Source organism: Pangasianodon hypophthalmus, chromosome 11, assembly GCF_027358585.1.
Source record: "Pangasianodon hypophthalmus isolate fPanHyp1 chromosome 11, fPanHyp1.pri, whole genome shotgun sequence".
Classification (NCBI taxonomy): domain Eukaryota; kingdom Metazoa; phylum Chordata; class Actinopteri; order Siluriformes; family Pangasiidae; genus Pangasianodon; species Pangasianodon hypophthalmus.
The window spans coordinates 16,814,282-16,834,576 of NC_069720.1; the positions used below are offsets into that span (position 1 = coordinate 16,814,282).

At 40.4% G+C, this 20,295-nt stretch overlaps 2 protein-coding genes across 2 annotated transcripts; both read right to left on the reverse strand.

Moving 5' to 3' along the window:
- Positions 1 to 638: 638 nt before the first annotated feature.
- Positions 639 to 13,065, reverse strand: pias4a (protein inhibitor of activated STAT, 4a). Its single transcript, XM_026925496.3, has 11 exons — positions 12,458 to 13,065; positions 11,234 to 11,618; positions 11,040 to 11,124; positions 10,558 to 10,599; positions 8,542 to 8,632; positions 8,067 to 8,195; positions 7,317 to 7,422; positions 7,123 to 7,196; positions 6,344 to 6,504; positions 6,115 to 6,263; positions 639 to 3,895 (listed from the first exon to the last, which is right to left on the reverse strand). The coding sequence occupies exons 1-11, from the start codon at positions 12,482 to 12,484 to the stop codon at positions 3,624 to 3,626; spliced, it is 1,521 nt and encodes a 506-aa protein (XP_026781297.1). The 5' UTR covers positions 12,485 to 13,065; the 3' UTR covers positions 639 to 3,623.
- Positions 13,066 to 14,607: 1,542 nt separating this feature from the next.
- On the reverse strand, positions 14,608 to 20,108 carry scamp4 (secretory carrier membrane protein 4). The gene is made up of 7 exons (XM_026913473.3): positions 19,976 to 20,108; positions 19,559 to 19,575; positions 18,906 to 19,034; positions 18,647 to 18,803; positions 18,458 to 18,559; positions 16,783 to 16,900; positions 14,608 to 15,826 (listed from the first exon to the last, which is right to left on the reverse strand). Exons 2-7 carry the CDS (start codon positions 19,563 to 19,565, stop codon positions 15,644 to 15,646), a joined length of 696 nt encoding a protein of 231 aa, XP_026769274.1. The 5' UTR covers positions 19,566 to 19,575; positions 19,976 to 20,108; the 3' UTR covers positions 14,608 to 15,643.
- Between the last annotated feature and the right edge of the window lie 187 nt (positions 20,109 to 20,295).

Genomic DNA, 20,295 nt, shown 5'->3' on the forward strand with positions numbered 1-20,295 from the left:
TGTCTGGAAGCCAAATGGGGCATCTGGAGGAAATTTCATGCTGCTCAGGCGAGGGAGAATTTAAAAGGTACACACTGATGATGGTATCGATTGAGTAAAATGTTCCAGGAACAAGTTCTACTTGAAGAACAGTTACCTTCAAACAATGGCGGTAAAATATACTACAGTCATGAAGGACACAGTAATGATACAAGCGCTGTAAGATATGTATGTGTCTTTACTGATCAGAAACAAGTGAACAGACTTCCTAACCTTATAAATAAGGGATGGTTTCTTACTGTGTACCAAGTATGACATCTAGTGGAAGGATGCAGTAATTCTCATGTTAAACTTTACATCTGACCCTCAGTAGGGTATTGTATAACTAATTAGCTAATTATGGTATAGAACATTCATTCATCTTCAGTAACTGCTTTATCCTGATTAGGGTGATAGTGGATCCAGAGCCTATCCTGGGAACACTGGACATTCACACACACTAATTTAGAATAATTTAATGTTACCTCTCCACCTACTGGCACGCTTTTGGGGAGGTGGTAAGAAATTGAAGAACACAGAAAATCCACATGAACAGGGGACAACATGCACAGAAACACCACACAGACCCGCTGGTACAATGGTTTAAAAAAAAAAAAGACACAACACTAAATTTTTTAAAATCAGTTTAATTAATTGCACACATAAATGACAGTATGCTGTCCTTGAACTTTTTACATGATTTTCCATTTAAACAGGGCCCACCAAATACTTGATTCCACAGCCAAATCCACTGTGAGGACATGACAGAATTTCACTGATTTATTTATCTCTTCTGAAAGTGGCAAAAACAAACCACTAACATTTTACCAGGACCACCCACTGGAGCAAACTGGAGGCAATTCAAAAATTGATAAAATATTATTTATTTTTTATTGGCTTTTGATATCAACATGTAAAAAGACACACACAACAAAAAAAAACAATTACATTGCAAGCCACTGCCCATGCTATCTTAAGCACTGTAATGAGAAGGGATGTCACCAGTCAGGATTCACCTCCAATCCCAAAGAACCACTTCAGGTCAAACCCCAGATTTCAAAAAAATCACTGAGACTCAACACTTCATCGCCATCGAGAAGCTGAAAGTCATTTTACTTCATACAAATGAACCTTTATCTACCCAATTCTCTTCTAATTTATTAAGTGTAGAATGGAAATCTATTCAAGAAGTTCCTACAAAAAAAAAAGAAAAAAAGAAGAAAAAAAAAATCAGTCAAAATGTGGTCCAGTTGGAGGACAAAAACAAAAACAGGGACTAATAAAGAGAACAGAATATGCCAATATGAGCACTGTTGCTTCTCTACTAAAACTTGAAGCTGGGAATATTGTGGACAATACATGGAAGATCATATGCGGACTCGCAAATCAAAATGAAAATCGACTTTCTTCAATGTTATGGTTTTCAGTTAAGACATTCCCTTGCACAGATGGAATACAGTACTGACACTGTTTTCAAGTTAGAATTCAAGATGATTTAAGGAGGGGAAAAAAAAGTAAGCGCAGGCCTGTCACTCAGAGCAGTGGACATTATGCAGTGGTTTCTCTTCCTACTCACTGAAAAGAATTTGCAAGCTGTGAACCCCTTCATGCTAACATTGTACCTGGTACTCAGGTATTATGGCTCGCTAATCAAATGACTTGAATTTATGAGATGGACTCCAGAACAAAACCTTCAGTCCCCTTTCAAGTGGTCAGCCTCCATCTCCTCCCCTAGTACACAGTTCCACACTAAATCTAACTGAAGCTTGAAACACAACCCAGAGCAGGATTTCTGTGATTAGGATCAAGTCAAACTAGTTCCTCATGATATGCCCATGTATAAAGCGTCACATGTCTAGCCCACAGGCGCGTGGATTACAGACTTCTGTGATTTCTGTGAGTGGATGCAGCAAAATCTCCTATCTAACCAGGTAAATCAGAACCAGCCTCCTAACCATTTTTCTTTCCCTTCCAAAAACTAGCACTTCAAATAGCACTGCGCTCTTCTCAAATGCCTCAATATGTACAAATAATACAAAATGCTATTTAAAGACAAATGATTAAAACAATAAATACAGATTTTTGAATGCCAAAAATGAAGAATGTTGCATGTTACACTGATCACTGATTCCACATCAGGAGATTAAGCCAACATACCCATCTCACGACAAAAATAAATGACATCCAACATCAATGTCTGATTCACAGGGCTCACAGTGGAAACAAAGTCTCCTATCAGTTTCAAACCAAAAGGTCCAATTAAGGGAAAAAACATGACTGACTTGAAAAAAAAAAAAACAATTGAACAATTGGGTTAGATGCCTTTATACCCATCTGAGTTCATGCAGTCACTGAATTTACTTCTACAAGTGATTTAAATGGCTGTTTGTTTTCTTGGCATTGTCTGGACTTCTTTTCATCTCCATCTCCTCCCCTGCCTTCCACATCCTTAAGTTCTCATGAAAGCAGCTCCGTATACTTCACAGCCTTAGTTAGCAAAGCCACAAAAGTGAGACTCAGACTTGCAATCATCCATTTAAGTTCAGATACGTAATCATTAGCTCCTACTGTATAATATTTACCCGCTGGAACATCAATTTCAAAAGTTCTCACAGTTCCAAGTGTTGACTGATGGGAGAGCATTCCTTATTTCAGCTAGGAGGCAAAGCGCAGCGCTCATGTCTGTGAGCAAGCCTGATTGGAAATCCACTTGTGAGAAAAGTCCAGGGCTGTTTTAGTGAGATTTCTAAGGGCACGACATGATGTAGCGAACAACTTTTCTTTCCAGTGTTAATGAGTATGATGAAGAAGAAAGGAAAAAGAAAAAGAAAAAAAAAATCAAGTCATGTTGTCTAGCCTTTCAAGTTGTGGTCAAGTTTGCCTTTAGACTGAGGTAGGTTGTCAATTTCCATGGAACAAAAGAGAAATAAAGGGGTAGAAAAATAAATATATGAAAAACAAACCCTTACCTTCCAAATCTGACCAAACCATGAATAATTACAGAGACAGCTGAAAGTTATTTTGGCTTTTGGATAACAGCTGCTCCACAATATATCTAAACTCAACGGAAATGCCTCTGTATTAATTATAGGTCGTAAAATTTTAATTCCTAGTTAAGTTTTTTTTTAATCTAACTTGGAGTTTGTCTCTGTATACGCCACTTGCGGTTCTGACCTTATATTGCTGACAACAAATCTTTTTAAGCATCTCTTCGCAGAACTCGTCTATGGTGAAAGCTAAAATGCCTATGGTGACTGTGAGGCTAAGTGGTTTGGGCTGGAAATACAAAGTGTGGGGGAGATGGAAGAGAAAGAATCAAGGGTGGTTTATAACTCCTCCATAGTTATTTAAAGGGAGAAAACAGTATTAAGATGCCGTGGAGAAGACAGAGGATGGCTTTAGTGGGCATCTGTGGATTTCCAGTGGTGTCATGAGGATGCCCACCTGCTCCAGAGGTCAACAGTTTGTGCATGTGTTCGTATGTCTGTATGAGTATTTTGGGGAAACGCATTTTAGGAGAGAAAACGATGGGAGTGAGGGGATTTTTCTAGGGCTCAGACCCAAACCCATATCCCCTCTCCCTCTGTCCGCATCTGCAGCCTGTTTCAGTATGCAGTGACCAGATCTTTGTCATAATCGTATCGGCCCCTCTTAGGCGCTGGGCTGTCCTGGCTGTCCTCTGTGTCCTCGCTGTCCCCAGCCCCCCCTCCACCCTCTTCCTCATCTGATGAGTCGTCCAGCGTAAGGTCCACCACTGCCCCTCCGCCTGAAGGTCCGGTGGCACCACCTGTGCCTGCTGCTGGGCCGCCCGATGCCGATCGTCCTGTCTGGCTCGTACTGCTGTGTGCTGGGGAGTGGCCATTCGTCTCAGGAACACCTGAAAAGATAAGTGAAAATTAATCAAGTTTTAATTTACAGACCAGCAGCTTCTGGTAGTGCTCACATCAACCATCAGAATAAGGAAAAACGTGATCTCAGTGATTTTGACCGTGGCATGATTGCGGGTGCCAGATGGGCTGGAGGTGAGTATTTCTTTAACTGCTGATCTCCTGGGATTTTCATGCACAACAGTCTCTAGAGTTTACTCATATTGGTGCAATAAAGAAAAAACATCAGGTGAGCAGCAGTTCAACACCTTGTTGATGAGAGAGGTCAACAGAGAAGGGCCAGACTGGTTCAAGCAGACAGAAAGGCTACAGTAACTCAGATATCCACTCTGTACAACTGTGGTGAGCAGAAAAGCATCTCGGAATGCACAACGCATTGAAACTTGAATCTGATGGGTTGCAACAGCACAAGATCACGTTGGGTACCACTTTTGTCAGCCAAGAACAGAAAGCTGAGGCTGCAGTGGGCACAGGCTCACCAAATTTGAACAGTTGAAGACTGGAAAAACATGGCCTGGTCTGATGAATCTTGATTTCTGCTGAGACACACAGATGGTAGGGACAGAATTTGGCACAAAGAGCATGAATCCATGAACCCAACATGCTTTGTGTCAACAGTCCAGGCTGGTGGAGGTGGTGTAATTGTGTGGGAAATGTTTTCCTGGCACACTTTGGGCCTGTTAATACCGATCAATCATTGCTTGAATGCCACAGCCTATTTGAGTATTGTTGCTGACCATGTGCATCCCTTCATGGCCACAATTTCCCCATCTTCTAATGGCTACTTCCAGCAAGATACTGCACCATGTCACAAAGCAAAAGTCGTCTCAGACTGGTTTCATGAACATGACAATGAGTTCAATGTTCTTCAGTGGCCTTCCCAGTCCCCATATCTGAATCCAGTAGAACACCTTTGGGATGTGGTAGAACACAGGCTCACCCAAACTGGACAGTTGAAGAATGGAAAAAGACCAGGGCATTTTTTTCTAATCTTCAACTGTCCAGTTTCGGGGAGTCAGTACCCATGATAGCCTCAGATTCTTGTTTACAGGCTGACAGGAGTGGAACCCAATGTGGTCTTCTCCTGTTGTAGCCCATCCACCTCAAGGTTTGATGTTTTGTGCATGCTGAGATGCTTTTCTGCTCACCACGGTTGTAAAGAGTGAGTATTGGCGTTACTATATCCTTCCTGGCAGCACAAACCAATCTGGCCATTTTTCTCTGACCTCTCTTATCAAGGCATTTCCACCCACAAAACTGTTGCTCACTCAATGTTTTTGGTTTTGTGCACCATTCTGTATAAACTCTAGTGACTGTTGTGTGTGAAAATCTCAGGAGATCAGAAGTTTCTGAAATACTCAAACCAGCCCATCTGGCACCAACAACCATGCTACGATCAAAATCACAGAGATCACATTTTTCCCCATTCTGATGTTTGATGTGAACATTAACTGACCTGTATCTGCATGATTTTTTGCAATGCGCTACTGCCATATGATTGGCTGACTGAACAGCTGCATGAATGTGCAGGTGTACAGGTATTCCAAATAAAGTGTACGGTGAGGCACAAATGTCTACACTATGTAAAAGAAATTAAACCAGTAGTTTGTACATTTTTGGAGCCCTCTGATGCCTGTGAGGCAAACTACTGTACTGACAGCAATAAATAAATTAACTGCAGCAATGAATTAGCTGACAAATTGTTTTCTTCCTCCTGACTGATCACACCCTCCCTAAAACTACAGATGCCTTGTGAGTTGCCTTTTGCTTCTGCTAGAGATGCTAATCTCTAAATATGACCGACAGCCTGAAATGAGGACACTACTGAGATGTTTTTTTGGGGTGTCAGGAGCTAAGCCTCTGGCCTATGATCAGAGGGTTCAGAATTCAAATCCAACCACCCACCTAAACCCCCAATTGTTCCAGGCTGACCCAACAATCTGAGCCTGGCTTCCTCATCATCTGCGATTTGCAAAGAAAACAAAATATACTGTGCATGTGTAAGGCAGTGGTGGCTCAGTGATTAAAGTTCTGCTGTTGTGATCGGAATGCTGAGGTTAAAATGTGGGCCACCCCTGTGCAAGATCCTTTACCCACAACTGATCTGGATTTGAATTTGGATAAAAAGTGATAAACATGGATGTAAAAATGTTGTTCTAATTTATTCAGAGCTGCCAAGTCCTGCTTTAGACACAAAGGAAAATCTTACATATATCCACAACCGGATACTCTGGAGTGTGGTTATTTTCTCTCTCCCTGTCTTTTTCTTTGTCGTCCCTGATTGGTCTCCATGACCCATCAGTCAAATATTCAATCTCCTCCACATCCTCAGTCTCCTTCAGGATCTCAGAGAGCAATCTGAACCAGAAAAAGTAGCTGTTAATTAAGCAACTCTGCTTGTACTGTAGGAAAAGTCATTAGCAACACCCTCAGCTTACCCATCAATGGTGAGCAGCTCAAAGGGAGCAGGTTTGTCACATACAGGGCAGGTCCATGTAGGCTTCTTCTCGTTCATTTGCAAGAAGAAGACAGCATCAAAACACTGCAAGTGAGCACAGGTGAGTGCCCGGCACGGCACTCCCAGACGCATCTTCACCAGCTGATGGGACATAGGGATGGTGAGCATCATATGTACTTCTCCAAAGAAACAAATTTTGGAAAATAGCTGAAGAACCACTTAGAATAAACAGAGTCTTTAAACAAAGATCACTTTTCTCAAAAGCATTCATTCATATTGTTGAGCCAGATTTCCTAAACTTCTTAAAGACTGAGAAAGACCTCCTAAAGATGAACAGTGATCTGAAAATAAGTAATTTATTACCAAATTATTTCAGCATCCTTTTTTAAAATTACTATGTAATTTTTACAGTCTTCGCTGTATGTAATGTAGATTACAAAAGAGACATTGTAAAACTTTCTCCTTTCCTCTAAATGACTTTAAACTCTCTACTGAAACAATATACACCTACTGAAATACATTTTAAGGAAAACGGAAACCAAAGCCTAAAATAAAAATATATTTAAAAAAAGCCTGATCCACTGCATGGCAAGATCACAGTACGTTGTAATTTGTAATTATATGATTCTTACAAATTCTAGAAACACCTTTAAAAAAAGTTTGCCCTAGCTTTGAGACATGATTGTTGCAGTTCAACTCATTATATTTTGGGAGATGAAATGAAAAGATGGACTGAATGAATAAAGGACAATGACATACTGGGCAGATCAGAGACACTCTCAGTCCTGTAGTGGCAATCTCACTCTCTGGATCGAAACGCAGCTTGTCTTGAACTGCAGAGAGACAAAGCACAGTTCCAGGAAACATTTTATTTATTCGAGTCTTAGCCACAAGAAACAAAAACAATCTACTGTATTTATAGGTAAATAAAGCTTCTGCTTATGGTGACTTACTGCGTTCACGACATCGCTCTGCGCTCTCCACTGAGCAGTGCTTGAGCTGGTTGAAGAGCTCTGCAGATGTGAAGACCCTCACCAGGTACACAGCCACGGAATACCGCTGCAATTACGAAACAAGTCATTATGGATACAGTAATATCAGATGAATAATGGTTTCTTGCTTCAACAGTCTAAATATAGAGGGGAATAAAAGTTCCTTCCCTTCTGCCAGTACAGCCAATGACTGTATAAAATCAGGGTTATATCAAATAACATACGTTTAACAAATATAATAAACAAACAGCTCTCCACTTGACTTGTGTCAATGCATAGTTATTTAATATTAAAGTGTTATCATGGGGATGTGAGACATACTGCCATTTTCAGCCCATCATAACTGTAGAAGGAGTAGTGCACATATTTGCACACACACATATATATATATATATATGAAAAATTGATAAATATTGAGAGGTAATTAGAGTAAAGTCCTGTACATGCTGAACATTAGAAGACAGGAGGACAGGGGCACATTTTCAATTTGCATATACATGTATTTTCATATGCATAGGCCCTTTACATTAGGGTAAAGAAGTAGAGCTGTTTCTACAATCAACAGCTAATAAATTTCACCTCATTGAAGTACACTTGACCTTTATCCAAATCACCCCATTCTGCATTATACTACCTTGTTACTGTAACTACATTTATTATTTAACTACATTGCAATTATTGCTAGAATCTTTATATGTCTTTACACTATACCTTTCCAAAGTTGCCCCATGTGATGGTGACTCTGTTGGTAGCTGTCGAGAGATGAAGCCAGGGGGTGATGTTTATAGGGCGACAGGGGCGACGAGGCTCCACACCTGGTTTATTGGAAGGATAATAGCCCTGGAAATGATAACAGAGAGAAAATTAGCAAAGGTGCTAAGAGAAAACTCTGTGCAGAAATTTACCCTGAAAGGATGCACTAAACACAACAAATGGATTTTGTGTCCGTAATATGAAGGAGGCTTTCTGGGGGGTACTCACTAAGAGTCTGTAATAAATCTAGGAACATTTATGCCAAAAAGCCAAAATCTAGAAATTTATTCTCCTACCTTAGGCATCATTCACTAGAGCAGGAATCAAAAACCAATAGGTAGGCAGGCAATGGATATTACTCCTTCACTTTCAGCCATCTGACAATCTAAATACCAAGCAACTGAATTCATAGAGCTGATATAAACCTACTTACGGGAACATGACAGTAGGACTGATTCACTTTGACAGCAATATTGGGAGGGTACTGATCCTCCTGAACACCAATGGAGTCAGTGTAACAGATTCTGAAAAAGAGCATCACAAGGGTTGAATGTTCAAATCTGCTTCGCAAAATACATTTCACAGTCTGTCTTCACCAGAGCCCATTCTTTGTACATGAATTGCTCAGATATCCAGATAAGACTGTTGACAATTTAACACGATACAGGATTTGTCTGTTCTTACCAAGACGAGGGGACGGGGCAGGAACAAACAAGTGACAAATTAGAGGGGAAAAAAAACCACAGTTATGCCATAGGGGGACTTATTTTGCTGGCAGGGTTTGTGTCCAGTTGTCCCCTTAGAGAGAAAAGTCACATATATTTCCGTACTAATGGGAGTGGTCTCTTCCAGGAAGACTCTGCCCCATCTACAGGACATGAGTGCTCAATGAATGGTTTGATGAGGATCAAAATGGTGTAAGTCATATGCTAAGGGCTTCACTGATACCAGACCTCAACCCAGTTAAACATCTGTTAGACAGCGCTCTCCATCACCACCAAAAAAAACACCAACACCAAGCTGTTTTATCATCTCGTGGTGACCCAAAACCTTACTAAGACACTTCATGCTGGTTTTTGTCACTCATCTGCATTTCTGGAGATTATTATATTTTTATATACATATGTATGTATATATACACACACCCACACTGATCAGCCATAACAGTAAAACCACTGACAAGTGAAGTGAATAACATTAATTCTCTCATTACAATGGCACCTGTCAAGAATGGGATATATTAGGCAGCAAGGCAGGAAGAGGGAAAAATGGGCAAGCGTAAGCATCGGAGTGACTTTGACAAGGGCCAAATTGTGACGGCTAGACGACTGGGTCAGAGCATCTCCAAAACGGCAGGCCTTGTGGGGTGTTCCTGGTATGCAGTGGTTAGTACCTACCAAAACTGGTCCAATAAAGGACGACCAGTGAACCAGCGACAGGGTCATGGGTGCTCAAAGCACATTGTTGCGTGTGGGGAGCGAAGGCTAGCCCGTCTGGTCCAATCCCACAGAAGAGCTACTGTAGCATAAATTGCTGAAAAAAAGTTAATGCTGGCTGTGATAGAAAGGTGTCAGAACACACAGTGCATCCCAACTTGCTGCGTATGAGGCTGTGTAGCTGCAGACCGGTCAGAGTACCCAGGGGAAGAGATGGTACCAGGATGCACTACGGGAAGAAGACAAGTCGGCAGAGGCAGTGTGATGCTCTGTGCAGTGTTCTGTTGGGAACCGTTGGGTCCTGGCATTCATGTGTATGTTACTTTGATGCGTACCGCCTACCTAAACATTGCTGCAGACCAAGTACACCCCTTCATGGCAATGGTATTCCCTAATAGCAGTGGCCTCTCTCAGCAGGATAATGAGCCCTGCCACACTGCAAAAATTGTCCAGGAATGGTATGAGGAACATGACAAAGGGTCCAAGTTGTTGACTTGGCCTTCAAATTCCTCAGATCTCAATCCAATTGAGCATCTGTGGGATGTGCTTGACAAACAAGTCCGATCCATGGAGGCCCCACCTCGCAACTTACTGGACTTAAAGGATCTGCTGCTAACGGCTTGGTGCCAGATACCACAGCACACCTTCAGAGGTCTTGTGGAGTCCATGCCTCAACAGGTCAGAGCTGTTTTGGTGGCACAAGGGGGAGCTACACAATATTAGGCAGGTGATTTTAATGTTATGGCTGATTGGTGTGCGTGCGTAATTATATATACATATATATATACAATTATATAAAATGTATGTATGTGCGTATATAAATAAAAAAAACACAGACAGAGAGAGAGAGAGAAGAAGCAAAATTAACCAGTTTGAAAGTATCATGGTACATAAATATGGCATACATCAACTTATCTGGATTTGCTAAACGGCGTATGAAGAACAAGACTCAGCTCTGACACATTCAAAAAGAGTTGACCAAAACATCCCTTTTAATATTCTGACAGACTTACCTAAGGACCACCTGGACCGATTTCACTCCTGGGCGAAGTTCACTAAGAACACAAGTGTAGATAAAAGTTAGCTGTCATTCCATTTTGCAGTGAGTAAACTGTGAATGTGTAAACAAAGAGTGCATATCCTAAACAAACTACACATGGAAGAAAAGATCTGTTTTTGCAGAAGTCTCACTCCATACTAAAGAAAGCAGCTTGCAACAAAAACATCATTTTGCTCAGCCGTGTCAGTGTTTGTCACATCCCTTTGTATTCCTGATTCTGATGCGAATGTAAAAAAGCAGTGCCACGAAATGTGTGATAGTGTGTCATCTGTTGTTAGTCATGGCACCGGTATGAAGTATGTGAGGCAGTCATACAAAACCAAGTGTGCAAGTACTTAAATCCTAGCGACAACAGAGAGAATTTTGAGTGCAAACCAAATTTTGTTTAAGAACCCAGGAAGTCAAGAATCTGCAACATTCACATCTTCTACTCACCTGGAGTTTCGGATCTGGTCTATTTGGCTCTGTGTTAGTTCAAAAACACACTGACTATCCTGTAGTTTCTCACTATTCTGCGCAACTGCAAAGTATGACAGAGAGAAGAGAATTAACCATTAGCGTTTTAATTTTTAATAATTAAAAGGCAAACAATGGAAACTAGTTTGACTTTGTGATTAAATATGACATACTTAGCTCTGTAGGTGGCAACAATGTTTCTAAGTTGTGGTAAAAGGGCAAGGGCACTAGTTTAACTTCGGCTGCTGGTGGAGCAGCCAGCTTGGGCATGCCATTGAGGTAGTCTGTGCCCTGGGCTGTGTTTCGTGGGGGCGAGTTGATCGCTGTATAGGACACTGCTGGTATCCCCTCTGGGCGACGGGCAGCCAACCATCCGGGTGCTTTGGGAAAGCGTGTTTCGTAGAGCTGTCGGACGTTCTTCAGCAGCTCCGGGCTGTATTCTGTCTGCACCAGTCTCAAAGCTCGTCCCACCAAGTCCTGCTTTAACCCGCTTTTACTGCGCCCCATAGAGGCCAGTAGTGTCTGCAGGTCAGACACCCGGAAACTCTTCACCATGTTCTAGGCACAAGAGGAACAAGTGTGCAGAAAAAGAGACAGAAACAAAATGTGATAAAAAGGTAGTTTTTAAACAGTGGGATTCCTCAAAAGTAGAGCTAAATGATCTGATTACATGCAAAAAGCCCACAATCCCTAATGTTTACCTGTCTTTTTGACATGAATGTTACAAATAAGAAACCAGTATTTACAACAAGCAATTTTCTTCTTGCCTGCAAACAAGTAAAGCTCTGTCACATTATTTACCTTCAAAGGACAACTGCAAACTGTCAGTGTCCAAATGTAGACAATCCCCTACAAGTTCAAGTATGTTTTCAAATACGAATGCACACGGTTAACTTACATAGTTTGCACTAGTTAGCCAATCACGAATATTAACACTAGCTGTATCTTACACAATAGGAAATCCTGAGGACCAGTGCAGGGAGCCACCGGCTCAGTTCAACACCACAGTCATTTATTAGCTTTACTTCAGCTCTTGACGTCAGGAGGTGCATGAAGTGACAATGCTATCTGTTCTGTTAATTTTTAGGATTCGTGATTTGTGTTGAAATGAGAAAAGTAACCCTGGTTTCCTCAGTGTGGCGCCTACTTTGTGAGCTGGTGTTTATAACAGTCCCATCATTCATTTCTACTAACGTTAGCCAGTAGCGGCTAACCTTAGCTACGTCCAGACACCAGTGCCAAGCGCAGTTTATGGACCACTAACTCTAAGAAATGACTTCAGCTGAGCCCCGTGCTCTCAATCAGTTCTTGTCGTATTCAAATAAATGACAACCGGTCTCTCTTGGGCTCGGAGAGCTTTTATTTTTCCGCACTAAAAAATAGCTCCATCTACTTACCATCGCTTCTACCAGTTCGGCCGCCATCTTCACAAAGCAGCCCCGCGAGAGCCTGAGGGGAAAGGCGGCAGCGCACCAATGAAAAGCGCAGGAAAGATTCAGTAAGAGCGCGGCGCGTCCAATCAGCGCTCTCCTCCGTTCCAAGGTGGGCGGTGCCAATGAGAAACAGGCGGGCTACGAAGATTTAAAACGACAGTACAGTCGAAAAAAACAGACCGATTCCAGGCAGGTCTACCCTTCCTCATAGGCCCTTCGTTCTTGTAAACATATCCAGTGATGTCTGAACCTCATGGTCTTACTGGCCCGGTTTTAATAGTCTGGTTTTACGACGAAACTCGGTATAGTTTCAGTTCAGACTTCGCCATGACTACCGGGCATTACGTGTGAAGTGGAAGGGAGCGCGTGGCTCGGGCAAGTCCGCTCCGTGTCAAAGAAATCCATTTCACAAGTTGTAAAAAGCCAAGCCTGAAGAGATAAAATGCTTTTGTTTTAGTTTTTATCTCCTGTAGGTGTTTTAGATGACGATATTTATATATCCAGTGAGATATTCGTGGATAGAACACGTTCTTGTCGTATTATGCGATCAGAAATAACAAAATGAACGATGTTATTGCGAAAGAAAACGGAAAAAACAACAGCCTGGGAAAAAATCAATTTAGTCCATTCCTCAGTGAACTCCATGTCGTGTTTTACTTGTCTGGTGGATGTGGTGGGGGATGGGAGGACAGGGAATTGTACAGAACAGCATTTGTGTGAAAGAATCAGGGCTGTGCATTGATAGGAGCCAGACTGGTATTATAATAAAAAGATCCACTGCAAATGTATTTATACACAACGAGATTAACAGTGGAGGATTGTTCACCAAATAACTGACAACTTGAATCTATTATGTAAAGACCGTTTTAAAGGTCTAGAGGCTATAAATGTTAACAGTTGTGTTGTGTTTGGTGGAAAGCCTGCAGATTTATATTTTTAGCCGTGAACAATTGGTTTTGTGGTTTTGTAGGGTTAATTACTGACAGCGTCTCCTTCAGGAACTGTGTTTTATTCATGCAATTTTATTTCAATGCTTGATTCAAAACACTAGGGGGAGCTGTGCTTTAGAAATGAAGCACAGACTGTAGACACACACACACAGTAGGTGCAGAACGCCTACTTAATTTTACCATATATATATATATATAGACACACACACACACACACAGTAGGTGCAGAACGCCTACTTAATTTTACCATATATATATATATATATATGGTAAAATTAAGTAGGCGTTCTGCACCTACTGTGTGTGTCTACAGTACATATATATATATATATATATATATATATATATATATATATATATATATATATATATCACCCATAACATTAAAATCACCTGCCTAATATTGTGTAGCTCCCCCTTGTGCCAACAAAACAGCTCTGACCCATCGAGGCATGGACTCCACAAGACCTCTGAAGGTGTGGTGTCTGGCACCAAGACGTTAGCAGCAGATCCTTTAATTCCTGTAAGTTGAGAGGTGCGGCCCCCGTGGATTGGACTTGTTGTCCAGCACACTCCACAGATGCTCGATCGGATTAAGATCTGGGGAATTTGGAGGCCAAGTCAACATCTTGAACTCTTTGTCATGTTCCTCAAACCATTCCTAAACAATTTTTGCAGTGTGTCAGGGTGCGTTTTCCTGCTGAAAGAGGCCACTGCTATTAGGGAATACTGTTTCCATGAAGGGGTGTGTTTGGCCTGCAACAATGTTTAGGTAGGTGGTACGTGTCAAAGGAACATCTACATGAATGCCAGGACCCAAGGATTCCCAGCAGAACACTGCACAGTACATCACACTGCCTCCGTCGGCTTGCCTTCTTCCCATAGAAGGAGAAGAGATCCTGGTGCCATCTCTTCCCCAGGAAAATGATGCACACACACTCGGCTGTCCGAGTGTGTGTGTGCATACATATATATATATATATATAGGAGGGAGAGAGAGAGAGATAGAGTTGGCATTTACAACCTTCAGATCAGTAGTTCAAAACCTTAATCACTGAGCCACTGCTGCCTCTATAATAATATTTTTCTGTCACATCTGCCTCAGTGTATGCAATAGCTCTTCTAGAAACTATCCAATCTTGTTGAGTGTAAAAGACCAAAATCTTCGAAAGGAAAGTTTTTTATTAAATTGCCACAAGTTAGTCATTTTTGTAACACATTTTTACACATTCACAATCTTATCAAACTATAATGTTATTAATCATGTTAATCAAGTAAGGATAAACTTCTGCACTCATAACCTCTCAAACCTAGGTTCATATGGCCACTCTGTAAACATACTGCTCCTAACAGGAACATTACACAATTAAGAATATTAGACAGCTGTAACACCAGCTAAAGGAATGGATATCCGATCAGCAGGGCACTGAAATCAAAAGCAGTGGTTATCTGAAAGCAGACAGTAGGCACAGCATTGATGAAATAATAATTCTTCCTAACTGGATACACTTGCAAAACTGCAGAACTTTTGGCAACCGAAAAAAAAAATACATGCATATTTTTTAAATCATGCTAAATAGAATAAAGTTCATTCTTTACACATGCTAAATATAATAGAGAAATTGAGGAGCTGAGGCAATAACTCTGAGCAGCAGAGAGAAGTGGAAAAAAGCTGCACTTAGATGGAAAAAATGAAATGTTCTTGGCAAGCTGAAAAGCATGCAACGCCTATGCACATCTTCAGTGAATTAAAAGGCCAGACAAATCAATAGAACACACCTTTTAAAATCATTGAAAACAAATTAAGTCATGGTAGTGCAGTGTGGGGATTTTGTTATGTAAGGCATCATTTGGCAAAATAAATACCAGTGTTGTGATTTAAAATATTACACTTCTCACATTTAGAGTGAAAGGCTCTGGAAAAGCTGCCACTACTTTAGTGTGAGCAGCATCAATCCAATCGATTGTGTTTATACAGTAATATTACTTACATCAATCGGAATGTAACTGAGATGTTTCTTACACAGCCACTTTTGTGATGCAGTTTGTAAACAAATGGACAGTGGAATTTGTAGTCCTTTTTCTGTAGTGTCAGCATTTCACAGTCATGCTGTTCACACTGAGGCATGAAATGACTGAGATGATTAAAGCACAGGGAGAATGGAGCGTTCTGTCTCCATCTGGAGTCCAGAGTGGTTTATCACCACGGCCTGCTTTCTGGGTAGCTGGGCACAGAAGCCGGGTACTGGGGGAGACTGGGGCCGGTCTCAGCAATGGCATTGAAGCCAGCTTCTCTCACAGGAGCACTCTTCCACACACCGGTGCTCCATTCTTCCTGGGCACGCTGAAGGCTGCCTCCACCCCCACGGTATAACCTGTGAATCTGAAATAAGAAAGACCAATGTGTAATATTTAACAAAATTCTACACACTGTCCACCTCACCTGACCTAGCCATAGACCAGGGGTATTCAAGTGAAATTTGTAAAGGTTCAGTTACATAAAGCTGCTTTTTTAACAGAAGAGTTTTGCATGGCGTGGAGGAACGGAGATGATTGTGCTTATTATTTTCTGTGTAACTTATTCTGGCTGCTTTCAGGTTGGGCTACAACTCTTTCTGAGTGACTGCTGGCTTCTCTCGTACCTTCTTTATTATTAGTCTGAGAGTGCACTGTGAAATTTTGCATGGCAAAACTGTCCGACGACGATTAGTTGTGGTTCCATGAACGTTCCACCTGCATATTAACAAACAATTGTCATGACAGGGATGTTTAAGGGCTTTGCTATGGGGAAGCTCTGTTTGCAGCATTTATTTCTGAAAGTTTTTTAAATATAGTCTCTGAATACTTTTTTCTGTATCAATTTCTTTTTTTTTTTTTTTTTATTTCTTTGTTTACACTTATGAAAATATACTTTTTTGTTCATTTTTATAAGTATAAGGTCAAAAGACATTATGTGTGTGAATCTGAAGTGGATATATGCACTGGAAGTATGTTAAATAACAAAAACAAAAGTATCTTATCTTATTTTCCTTCACTGTATATGTAGTGATGCTTATACCCAATGTTCTGTTACAACTGAGACAGGATCCACCAATGGCAGCATGGCAGTGCAGGGCTTTGATATCATGGCCTTTCGATCAGTAGCCAACTGAGCCACCGCGTCCCATTTAAAAATGTTATAAATGTATACCGAAAAATATGTGCGACAAATATCAGATCGATGCAGAATTCCCATACTGAGCCATCCCTATTACTCAAGTACAGGACAGTGTTTATTTGGTCATAATTATACTCATGGTTTGTTGTTAAACTGGTGTAAAATGTGTCTGTCATACTCACCCTGATCAGAACCAGTCCCATAAGCACAGTGTCTACAGTGAAGAGCAGAGCGGAGAAGAGCATAACCACCGCAGAGCCCAAATTAGTGCTGAAAAACATCACTGTAGCTATCCAGCCACTAGAGTGATTTATGAGGGAGGGAAAAGAAGACAGAGTTATCCATTACCATGAATAGTCTTTTTCACATGAGCAGCTCCACACCAAATCATGTGATGATGACCATCAGATTTCAAAGTTCTGTCATGCAGGCTGCTTTAAAAATGTGAGCTGAATTAATGACTTTATTGTTTATTTAGCAAAAGCAATGTCAGGCCAAAAGACTGCAACCCCTTAAGACAAAATTAAAATGTATAGGAGTAAGATATTTAGTGTGTTAGGTTTCACAAAAATACTTAATTATCACGTGTAGTGTATGTTAAAAGTGTTGTTAAAAAATCTCCCCTTCTGATTATGATATAAATATTCTCAGCTGTAATATTCATCAGCCCCCATTGATCTTGAGATGCTTGTTTTTGGATAACACTAAAACATACACTTTTGCACTAAAGTGTATTATGTCCATGCTGAAAACATTTCTTCTTAAAGGAGCATTTTTAACTTTTTATTTAATTACAATAGGGTGTATCATTCTGTGTCAGTGTATGAGATCTGGGACACACCTGTGAAAGAGATGGAGAAGGCATCACATAGCAAATATGTGTGGCAGTCTGGCAAAAACCAATGGATATCACTGTGGCTGAATTCTGACAAACATACTTATTAACTTATTAATATAATTTAACACCTCAACTTCAAGAAACCATAAATATATTTCACCAAAAAGATACAGAAATGATTTTATTTATTTTTTAATCTTGTCTATGCTTCCTGCAAAGATGCTGCTGGGTAAGGAGCCAGTTTAACAAATGCAAGGATGAGAACAGTCAGTCTGCCTAAAGATGTATATAACATTGCTAACTTGGTGTGAATTACCCACACACTGAAGGTCAGGCTTTGATCAAGTTGTTGGATAGTTGCATAATGTATATTTTTAAAATGCTCTGACAGTTTTCTGGTTGAGATACATGCCAAAGAGAAGCATATTTCTGTTCAGTATCCTGTATGTTTCAGAATTTATAAGTAGAAAGTGTCCAACATTCACCATGTTTGGTTAAAACCACCACTACTGTCATCTTTAATGAGTTTTAGCCTGTATTTCCTCCTATTGTTTGTCTTAAAAATTTGAACCCTAACCTTATACAGTTATATGCAAGGTTAGCACCATTTATTTGACTGTTATCAAATATCAATTAGGATTTTTTAAAGCCAGGGTTCTTTCATATGTGCTAAGAGGTAAGAATGTCAGATTTATTCTAAACTTCATGCCATGGACTTGCCATATTCAGGATTTTCTTGACCTGCAGTCAGGTTTCAGTCAACATTTTAGACAGTAAACTACAGAGCTAACATTACAGCTAGTTTCACAGTTCCAGTTAGACGGTTTGATGCGACGGCAAATTTGTCAAATTTGATGAGGCAAAATCCACCAGTGCAACACAGTCAAAAAACGAAAGGGCACAACCACTTATTATCTGGAACTTCCCAAAAAAGCAATGGCTGAGAAGTTTGTTTAGTCACAGCTTTGTCTGAATAAAAATTGCAGATTACTTCCTTAATGTGGTAGAATGATACTCACCATGCACCCCAGTTGTTTATTCCCAGGGTCTGAATGAAAGCAAGAACACATTGAAGGAAGAAAATGAAGAAGAACGCCATGAAGTTAAATGAACTGTCAGCCCTGTGGAAAGAGATAAATCAACCTGTTTTAAACACTCATTTGACATGTCATACATTAGTCTTATTTCTTCTCCCTGGAGCGTCTTACCTAAATGCCTTGTAAAGGGGCCGGAACCAGCAGATGTATCCACAGGGACTGAACAGCACAAGCCACAGGAGACCAAGCCAAAGGTTATTTGTACTGCCTCCACCCGCCACCCAGGCTATGCATGACACCAGGTTGACGCAGAGTGTAATCGAGTACACTATGAAGAAATGTCAGTTATCATAGATGTTTTTACACAGATGTGTATGGATTAGTTTGGCTCTGCGTCTACAGTGGATTGTGTGAAATTGGTGCTACTTACAGATCCAAAGCTTGTAAACTCTGTGAACAATCTGGCGGTGAGGTTGGGGAATTTCCTCATCAACATTTTGGTAGAAACACGGCTTAATGCGCAAAACCTTGGGCAGAGGTGGGAAATTGTTGACTCGCTCTGAAAAAGACAAAGAAATGCATTTTGATTCATTTTGACTGGACTTGGATTTAAAGTCCCCATGAAACGAGAGCCATGATTTGATTCTGTATGTTGACGTATTTCCTTTTGAATCAGGAAATCAGAGTGATGGCATGTCAAAGTGCCTGACTGATTTACCCAACACCCAAAAATGGATTTGCACATAAATGTCAACTTGCACAAATTCTACCCTCTGGGATAGTTGGTTGAGAAAACACACAGCCAAAACCACATAGATGAACCATGTTTGCTGTTAACGAGGTGCTACTGTAGAGCAAGAACCACCCTTGGGGGCGGGACTTAGATGTTCTAGAAAACATTTAATTGGATGAACACAAGACTAGAACGGAATGAATCATAAAAAAATATTTTTTTTTGACAGAATGTTTGTATTTAATTAATTAATATACTGTCGTGTATAGTTATATCATAACTAAAGGACAGATACAAAAATTTCAGGGGCACTTTAACCTTTCAGAAGTATAGTGTTGTATGTTACTCACCTGTCATTGTCAGGTCTCTGTGATATATTAAAAGAAAGAGAGAGAAAAAGTAAACATTAACAAAATCCCAGCAGAAATGCACGACTCAGTACATTACTTTCAGCTAGGCTGATGTGTGAACTTTACAGCAGCGAAAAACACTGTTCAGATTTGTGTACACCCAACTAGCTGTAGATAAAAACACATTTAAAAAGGAGCTAGACAGTAACTGCATATTATTTGTGTTTATTGAGTAGGTGGCTAACTCCGAAACACTATCTTCAGCTAAACAAGTTGCAGCTCTCCACACAAACTCATTCAGACTCTCTAGCACATTTAAGATAGCTCTGCGTGTAAATTAATTAACAGACAAACCTTTATCCACTTTTATTAATAATAAAAAATAAGCTAAACAGACCACGAAAACATAATACCTACCTGTGGAAATATTAACTTTGATATAGATGTAGTGTGTAATGCTGGCGGTCTCGAGAATAACGGGAAACGGCTTCATGGCGCTTCTGGGAAATGTAGTTCTTATAGAGGGCTGTTCAGTGCTCCGTTCAACAAAAACTGAGTGCAGAGAACTACATTTCCCAAGCTACGGTGAAAAAAGGGTGTATACGCAACACTTGTGACTACCTAGGAAGCTAGGAATTGTTTCTATTATAAAAGTTTTGCATGTAGTTCAAATAAATGTACATTTTTTTACATTTACATTTTTTATTTACATCAAATAAATTTACATTGACTTTTTC

Bases quoted from the DNA above. Each gene is read 5' to 3' on its own strand.
- pias4a (XM_026925496.3), bottom strand. From the start codon at position 12,484: ATGGCGGCCGAACTGGTAGAAGCGATG. The intron at 11,125-11,233 runs GTATGTCATATT...CATACTTTGCAG, and splicing joins GTTGCCACCTACAGAGCTAA to TTGCGCAGAATAGTGAGAAA. The intron at 7,197-7,316 runs GTAAGTCACCAT...GTCTCTCTGCAG, and splicing joins AGAGCGATGTCGTGAACGCA to TTCAAGACAAGCTGCGTTTC.
- scamp4 (XM_026913473.3), bottom strand. The intron at 18,804-18,905 runs GTAAGTAGCACC...ATTTCTTCATAG, and splicing joins AGTTTACAAGCTTTGGATCT to TGTACTCGATTACACTCTGC. The intron at 18,560-18,646 runs GTAAGACGCTCC...CTCTTTCCACAG, and splicing joins CCCCTTTACAAGGCATTTAG to GGCTGACAGTTCATTTAACT.